Source organism: Oncorhynchus mykiss, chromosome 21 (genome assembly GCF_057628025.1).
Source record: "Oncorhynchus mykiss isolate SJ-2025 chromosome 21, ASM5762802v1, whole genome shotgun sequence".
Classification (NCBI taxonomy): domain Eukaryota; kingdom Metazoa; phylum Chordata; class Actinopteri; order Salmoniformes; family Salmonidae; genus Oncorhynchus; species Oncorhynchus mykiss.
The window spans coordinates 52,475,001-52,485,000 of record NC_143042.1 but is presented as its reverse complement, the minus strand read 5'-3'; the positions used below and the strand labels follow the sequence as shown (position 1 = coordinate 52,485,000).

General features: G+C 39.4%; 1 protein-coding gene across 1 annotated transcript in view; it reads left to right on the top strand.

Moving 5' to 3' along the window:
• The window catches only part of adam19a (ADAM metallopeptidase domain 19a), a 220,773-nt gene that overhangs the window by 131,489 nt on the left and 79,284 nt on the right, over nt 1-10,000 (top strand). The window contains exons 4-5 of the mRNA XM_090213379.1: nt 2,676-2,918; nt 3,925-4,522. Coding sequence (XP_090069505.1) covers nt 2,676-2,918; nt 3,925-4,522 — 841 coding nt within the window. The remainder of the gene's footprint in view (nt 1-2,675; nt 2,919-3,924; nt 4,523-10,000) is intronic.

The following is a 10,000-nucleotide window of genomic DNA, read 5'->3' as shown; positions in this document are numbered from 1 at the left end:
CTTTCAAATCTAATTTAAATCTCTTTCAAATCTCATTTAAATCTCTTTCAAATCTCATTTAAATCTCTTTCAAATCTCTTTCAAATCTAATTTAAATCTCTTTCAAATCTCATTTAAATCTCTTTCAAATCTCTTTCAAATCTCATTTAAATCTCTTTCAAATCTCTTTCAAATCTCATTTAAATCTCTTTCAAATCTCATTTAAATCTTGCACAAACATTTATTTGGAAGTAGATATTCTTAGAGCCTCCAAACCAATAAGGATGTGTTTGGTACCTCCGTAGGCAGTGGTTTGAGCGAGTGTTCACGCCTCGAGCCCTTCTGTTAATTGTGTGCATGTGATAGTCAGGATGGCACTAAGTCGAAGACACTGTCATATTGTTAGCTCAGTTCCTCCTCTTGAATTATTTCTGTTTTCAGCGCTGAACGGTAACTCCTTTCAATAACTCGTGAATTCTCAAACAGTTCTGCTAGTCAACCTGCGGGTAATACAATACGTCTGCTGTCGACGAGTCATATTCACGTAACGTTGTGGACGGTTTGACCGCTGGGTTCACCGTTTGGTTTGCCAATAATACCAAAACTACTCACCACATCAAATACGTGAAATGTGTCTTTTGTACAACCCCGTTGACTGATGGGTTCGACTGTTTGTTAATTGGACTGTGGTCTCGTAAAGCTTAGTCTGTCTGTCTGCTAGTAATTCCAAAACTACTCCACCACATAAATACAAGATTGTTGAATGAATGTGTCCCTTTGTACACCCTGTTGATGACAGTTGAGTTCACCCTTTCCTGTGGCTTCTGAATGTCTCCTTTACGTTCTCAATATGAACTGCTACATCGTGTATGAGTGTCTGTCTGAGAGAAACTACCCACAACACCAGCAGTACAACAGCTGACCCTATGTGACCTTCACACTATTCGTGCCATACCACCTACACCTGCGATTTTCTCCCCCCCCCCCCCCCCCCCCCAGAGTGCTTTTCCACGGCATGACATCTCATAAACAATGTCCCCCTCCTGATTTCTGAATGACCTCTGACAGCCAGGAACCCAGCTCTCCTCTCTGCTCCATCTCTCCCTCTGATCTCCCGCTCTCCTTCTCTTCTCTCTCTCTCTGTCAGAATCCTCCCAGCAGCTGGACTAACCATCAGTAACCAAGGGAGAGATCACACAGAAGCACACACTCACACAGGCTGTCAGACACACACACAGACACACACATGTACGCACACACATGCAAAATAAGCAATAACAAGTACGCTCACACACACACACAGAAACGCCTGTGTCCAGCAGCTCATTCTAGGCCCGCTCATTAAAGCAAATTATATCAGCCTGCTCTCGCTCTCTCTCTCTCTCTCTCTGTGTCTCTCTCTCTCTCTCTGTGTCTCTCTCTGTCTCTCTCTCTCTCTCTCTCTCTCTGTCTCTCTCTCTGTCTCTCTCTGTCTCTCTCTGTGTCTCTGTCTCTGTCTCTCTCTCTCTCTCTCTCTCTCTCTCTCTCTCTCTCTCTCTAACGTGTTTTTCTCTCCAAAAACACTCATTACTTTATTTCTTAGAATTGGTCTTCTAATTCCAGCCCCACGCTGCTGATCCTCGTAGTGATAACACCATATGGTGATTTGTATTATTATTCCCCACAGTGGTGACAAAGGAAATTGTCTAGCTACTATCTTTGTTCATGAACATCTACTACTGAGAGAGAGAGATGAGTGAGCTCCTAGCGCGTTGGTGTTGAATCACCATTGGAGTTGGATGCAATGTACCCAGTTAACAACAAGGGAAGTGGCAGATCTGGTAAATACGTATCGTTATGCTGAGAAAATAATGGGAGATTTTCACTACGTTCCACAATGTCTTTGATCCTTCAATGGCTCCCCAAAATGAGAAACAGAGTTTACTGATGGCTCTGCAAGGGTTTTCTGTTCTTAACAGTGTAATGAGGGTATAACGAGGGTACGGAGAGAGAGATGGGCCTCTTCTTTCTTTCCGTAGCTTATTTTGCAGATCTTTCCCTGACCCTGAAAAGAGGTGAATCACACACAGCACAGGGTTGGGCTTTTCTTCTCTCTCTTTAAGCCTCCGTTTCTCAGTTGCTCTATGAGTGTCTCCCCCCCCCCCCCCCCCCCCCAAAAAAAAAACGAGAACGTGGCTATTTCCTGAGGACCTGTTTTTGATTGAAGACAGTGGCAAGCCAAAAACTAAAACATAATTCAAGACCCCACCATGCTCCATGTTCCAGAGCTTCAGATTTCACAAAAAAAAGGATCTTCCTAGAAATGATTTATGATTTATACTGTAGTCTAGTCACATCAGGACAAAACGAGCAAACACTTTTTCCTCACTCTCCACAGAACGTCAGTGTTTTCCTCCTCATTGAAAAAATGTGAGTTTGTCGAAGTAGCAGTAGCATTAAGCAGCTATATTCTATTCGATGTCAACATTTCAGAACGTAGATTAAATGTTGACGCTGTGTTGAGTTCCATCGGTCCAATCTAAAGGTCACCTATCAGATAGTCAGCGAATGTTATTTACTCTAATCTTCTTTCAGAGCAGCTGAGCTGTTCAGGTTGTCTGTTAGAAATGTCATGTCAAACCGTCCTATGTTTGTCAAGTCTGATATTTCCCTGGTATTTTCATCTCTTTCTCTCTCTTCTCTCTCTTTCTCTACAGACTACAGACTATGGGCTACAGACTACAGACTATGGGCTACAGACTACAGACTATGGGCTACAGACTACAGACTATGGGCTACAGACTACAGACTGCGGACTATGGGCTACAGACTACAGACTATGGGCTACAGACTACAGACTGCGGACTATGGGCTACAGACTACAGACTATGGGCTACAGACTACAGACTATGGGCTACAGACTACAGACTGGGCTACGGACTACAGACTGAGGACTATAGGCTACAGACTACAGACTGAGGACTATGGGCTACAGACTACAGACTGAGGACTATGGGCTACAGACTACAGACTGCGGACTATAGGCTACGGACAACAGACTATGGGCTACAGACTACAGACTATGGGCTACAGACTACAGACTGAGGACTATGGGCTACAGACTACAGACTATGGGCTACAGACTACAGACTATGGGCTACAGACTACAGACTGCGGACTATGGGCTACAGACTACAGACTATGGGCTACAGACTACAGACTGCGGACTATGGGCTACAGACTACAGACTATGGGCTACAGACTACAGACTATGGGCTACAGACTACAGACTGGGCTACGGACTACAGACTGAGGACTATAGGCTACAGACTACAGACTGAGGACTATGGGCTACAGACTACAGACTGAGGACTATGGGCTACAGACTACAGACTGCGGACTATAGGCTACGGACAACAGACTATGGGCTACAGACTACAGACTATGGGCTACAGACTACAGACTGAGGACTATGGGCTACAGACTACAGACTGAGGACTATTGGCTACAGACTACAGACTGAGGACTATGGGCTACAGACTACAGACTGAGAACTATGGGCTACAGACTACAGACTGCGGACTATAGGCTACGGACTACAGACTATGGGCTACGGACTACAGACTATAGGCTACGGACTACAGACTATGGGCTACAGACTACAGACTGCGGACTATAGGCTATGGAATACAGAATATGGGCTACGGACTACAGACTGTTGGCTACGAACTACAGACTATGGGCTACAGACTACAGACTGCGGACTATGGGCTACGGACTACAGACTGAGGACTATGGGCTACGGACTACAGACTATGGGCTACAGACTACAGACTGAGGACTATGGGCTACGGACTACAGACTATGGGCTACGGACTACAGACTATGGGCTACGGACTACAGACTATGGGCTACAGACTGCAGACTATGGGCTACAGACTGTGGACTATGGACTACGGCCTACAGACTATGGGCTACGGACTACAGACTATGGGCTACAGACTGCGGACTATGGGCTATGGACTACAGACTATGGGCTGCAGACTACAGACTATGGGCTACAGACTACAGACTGCGGACTATGGGCTACGGACTACAGAGTATGGGCTACGGACTACAGACTATGGGCTACAGACTGCGGACTATGGGCTACAGACTGAGGACTATGGGCTATGGACTACAGATTATGGGCTGCGGACTACAGACTATGGGCTACGGACTACAGACTGCGGACTATGGGCTACGGACTTCAGAGTATGGGCTACGGACTACAGACTATGGGCTACAGACTGCGGACTATGGGCTACAGACTGAGGACTATGGGCTATGGACTACAGATTATGGGCTACGGACTACAGACTATGGGCTACGGACTACAGACTACAGACTGCGGACTATGGGCTACGGACTACAGACTGCAGACTACGGACTATGGGATACGGTCTACAGACTGCAGACTATGGACTACGGACTACAGCCTGCGGACTATGGGCTACGGACTACAGCCTGCGGACTATGGGCTACGGACTACAGACTGCGGACTATAGGCTACGGACTACAGCCTGCGGACTATGGGCTACGGACTACAGACTGCGGACTATAGGCTAGTTACTATGGGCTACGGACTACAGACTGCGCACTATGGGCTACGGACTACAGACTGCGGACTATGGGCTATGGACTACAGACTGCGGACTACAGACTGCGGACTACGGGCTACGGACTACAGACTGCGGACTATAGGCTACGGACTACAGACTGCGGACAATGGGCTACAGACTGCGGACTGTGGGCTACGGACTACAGACTGCGGACTATAGGCTACGGACTACGGACTACAGACTGCGGACTATAGGCTACGGACTACAGACTGCGGACTATAGGCTACGGACTACAGACTGTGAAAAAACATCTCTTCTTTCTTTATTGAGGATCAAATGATGCCGTTGTAAAAGACAGGGAGTAAAAAAGAGGGAGTAAAAAAGGAAAGAAAGAGAGTGAGGGAGGGAGAGAATAAGAGGGAGAGAAGAAGAGGGAGAGAGGAAGGGAGGGAGAGAAGAAGAAGAGGGAGAGAAGAAGAGGGAGAGAACGAAAGAAAGAGAGGGAGGGAGGGAGGGAGGGAGAGAAGAAGAGGGAGAGAACGAAAGAGAGGGAGGGAGGGAGAGAAGAAGAGGGAGAGAACGAAAGAAAGAGAGTGAGGGAGGGAGAGAAGAAGAGGGAGAGAATGAAAGAAAGAGAGTGAGGGAGGGAGGGAGAGAAGAAGAGGGAGAGAACGAAAGAAAGAGAGTGAGGGAGGGAGGGAGAGAAGAAGAGGGAGAGAACGAAAGAAAGCGAGAGATAGGGAGATCATGTTTCATTAGGAACCAAAAGTCTCACTGATGAATAATACAACAGGACCTCCAGGATAACATGGAGATTGGGATCATCATTTTCACGCCGCCTGTATCGGCTTGCACGTCCCTGAGCGAGGATGCAGTATCGTATCACTGTTACTTGGCCCCATACACTGCGAAATACAAGGACTACAAGCATGGGAATCCTAGCCTGATTCCCAGATCTGTTTGGGCTGTCTTGCCTAACTCCTAGGTCATGCCTCATTGTCATGCGCAATAACATTCAGTGGTGTGACTATGACCTAGGAGTTGGCAAGACATGTCCAAACAGATCTGGGACTCTAGACGTCTACAGCACAATCAAAACATAAGGCATTTGTGCTTTAATATCCTGGCATTTGACATTACGATCTTTTGTGGCGAAACATGGCAAATGTCACCTATCTCTCCAGTGGTCCCAAACAGATCCATGCACCTTTGTTGTGGGGTGACCTTTCTTTCGGAGCAATGGAATAATGGAATGATGTAATAATGGAATGATGTAATAATGGAATGATGGAATGATGGAATAATAGAATGATGGAATAATAGAATGATGGAATAATGGAATGATGGAATAATAGAATGATGGAATAATAGAATGATGGAATAATGGAATGATGTAATAATGGAATGATGGAATGATGGAATGATGGAATAATAGAATGATGGAATAATAGAATGATGGAATAATGGAATGATGGAATAATAGAATGATGGAATAATGGAATGATGGAATAATGGAATGATGGAATAATAGAATGATGGAATAATAGAATGATGGAATAATGGAATGATGTAATAATGGAATGATGGAATAATGGAATGATGTAATAATGGAATGATGGAATAATAGAATGATGGAATAATGGAATGATGGAATAATGGAATGATGTAATAATGGAATGATGGAATAATAGAATGATGGAATAATAGAATGATGGAATAATAGAATGATGTAATAATAGAATGATGGAATAATAGAATGATGGAATAATGGAATGATGGAATAATAGAATGATGGAATAATAGAATGATGTAATAATGGAATGATGGAATAATAGAATGATGGAATAATGGAATGATGGAATAATGGAATGATGGAATAATAGAATGATGGAATAATAGAATGATGGAATAATGGAATGATGGAATAATGGAATGATGGAATAATAGAATGATGGAATAATAGAATGATGGAATAATGGAATGATGTAATAATGGAATGATGGAATAATGGAATGATGGAATGATGGAATGATGGAATAATAGAATGATGTAATAATGGAATGATGGAATAATGGAATGATGGAATAATGGAATGATGGAATAATGGAATGATGGAATAATGGAATGATGGAATAATAGAATGATGTAATAATGGAATGATGGAATAATGGAATGATGGAATAATGGAATGATGGAATAATGGAATGATGGAATAATAGAATGATGGAATAATAGAATGATGGAATAATGGAATGATGTAATAATGGAATGATGGAATATGGAATGATGGATAATGGATGATGGATAATGGGAATGATGGAATAATAGAATGTCCATATTAGGTGGATATATGATATATAGAATGATGGAAGATGATGGAATATAGATGATGGAATAATGGAATGATGGAATGATGGAATAATGGAATGATGAATAGATGATGGAATAATGAATGATGGAATAATAGAATGATGGAATAATGGAATGATGGAATGATGGAATAATGGAATGATGGAATAATGGAATGATGAATAATGGATGATGAATGATGGAATAATGGAATGATGGAATAATAGAATGATGGAATAATAGAATGATGGAATAATGGAATGATGGAATGATGGATAATGGAATGATGGAATAATGGAATGATGGAATAATGGAATGATGGAATGATGGAATAATGGAATGATGGAATAATGGAATGATGGAATAATGGAATGATGGAATGATGGAATAATGGAATGATGGAATAATAGAATGATGGAATGATGGAATAATGGAATGATGGAATAATGGAATGATGGAATAATGGAATGATGGAATAATGGAATGATGGAATGATGGAATAATGGAATGATGGAATAATAGAATGATGGAATGATGGAATAATGGAATGATGGAATAATGGAATGATGGAATAATGGAATGATGGAATAATGGAATGATGGAATAATAGAATGATGGAATAATGGAATGATGGAATAATGGAATGATGGAATAATGGAATGATGGAATAATGGAATGATGGAATAATAGAATGATGGAATAATAGAATGATGGAATAATGGAATAATGGAATGATGGAATAATGGAATGATGGAATAATGGAATGATGGAATAATAGAATGATGGAATAATAGAATGATGGAATAATGGAATAATGGAATGATGGAATAATGGAATGATGGAATAATGGAATGATGGAATAATGGAATGATGGAATAATGGAATGATGGAATAATGGAATGATGGAATAATAGAATGATGGAATAATGGAATGATGGAATAATGGAATGATGGAATAATAGAATGATGGAATAATAGAATGATGGAATAATGGAATAATGGAATGATGGAATAATGGAATGATGGAATAATGGAATGATGGAATAATGGAATGATGGAATAATGGAATGATGGAATAATGGAATAATAGAATGATGGAATAATGGAATGATGTAATAATGGAATGATGGAATAATGGAATGATGTAATAATGGAATGATGGAATAATGGAATGATGGAATAATGGAATGATGGAATAATGGAATGATGGAATAATAGAATGATGGAATAATGGAATGATGGAATGATGGAATGATGGAATGATGGAATGATGGAATAATAGAATGATGGAATAATAGAATGATGGAATAATGGAATGATGTAATAATGGAATGATGGAATAATGGAATGATGGAATAATGGAATGATGGAATAATGGAATGATGGAATAATGGAATGATGGAATAATGGAATGATGGAATAATAGAATGATGTAATAATGGAATGATGGAATAATGGAATGATGGAATAATGGAATAATGGAATAATGGAATGATGGAATAATAGAATGATGGAATAATAGAATGATGGAATAATAGAATGATGGAATAATGGAATGATGGAATAATGGAATAATAGAATGATGGAATAATGGAATGATGGAATAATGGAATGATGGAATAATGGAATAATAGAATGATGGAATAATAGAATGATGGAATAATAGAATGATGGAATAATAGAATGATGGAATAATGGAATGATGGAATAATGGAATGATGGAATAATGGAATGATGGAATAATAGAATGATGGAATAATGGAATGATGGAATAATAGAATGATGGAATAATAGAATGATGGAATAATAGAATGATGGAATAATGGAATGATGGAATAATGGAATGATGGAATAATGGAATGATGGAATAATGGAATGATGGAATAATGGAATGATGGAATAATGGAATGATGGAATAATGGAATGATGGAATAATGGAATGATGGAATAATGGAATAATAGAATGATGGAATAATAGAATGATGGAATAATGGAATAATGGAATGATGGAATAATGGAATGATGGAATAATGGAATGATGGAATAATAGAATGATGGAATAATGGAATGATGGAATAATAGAATGATGGAATAATGGAATGATGGAATAATGGAATGATGGAATAATAGAATGATGGAATAATAGAATGATGGAATAATGGAATAATGGAATGATGGAATAATGGAATGATGGAATGATGGAATAATGGAATGATGGAATAATGGAATGATGTAATAATGGAATGATGGAATAATGGAATGATGGAATAATGGAATGATGGAATAATGGAATGATGTAATAATGGAATGATGGAATAATGGAATGATGTAATAATGGAATGATGGAATAATAGAATGATGTAATAATGGAATGATGGAATAATGGAATGATGGAATAATGGAATGATGTAATAATGGAATGATGGAATAATGGAATGATGTAATAATGGAATGATGGAATAATAGAATGATGTAATAATGGAATGATGGAATAATGGAATGATGGAATAATAGAATGATGGAATAATAGAATGATGGAATAATGGAATGATGGAATAATAGAATGATGGAATAATAGAATGATGGAATAATGGAATGATGGAATAATAGAATGATGGAATAATGGAATGATGGAATAATAGAATGATGGAATAATAGAATGATGGAATAATGGAATGATGGAATAATAGAATGATGGAATAATGGAATGATGGAATAATGGAATGATGGAATAATAGAATGATGGAATAATAGAATGATGGAATAATGGAATGATGGAATAATAGAATGATGGAATAATGGAATGATGGAATAATGGAATGATGGAATAATAGAATGATGGAATAATAGAATGATGTAATAATGGAATGATGGAATAATGGAATGATGTAATAATGGAATGATGTAATAATGGATGATGGAATAATAGAATGATGGAATAATAGAATGATGGAATAATGGAATGATGGAATAATGGAATGATGGAATGATAAACTCTCTCCTTTTCTTTGTCTGTTTCCCCACCCCAAACATCAATTCAATTTCAATTGAAGAGGCTTTATTGCCATGGGAAACATACAGTTGAAGTGGGA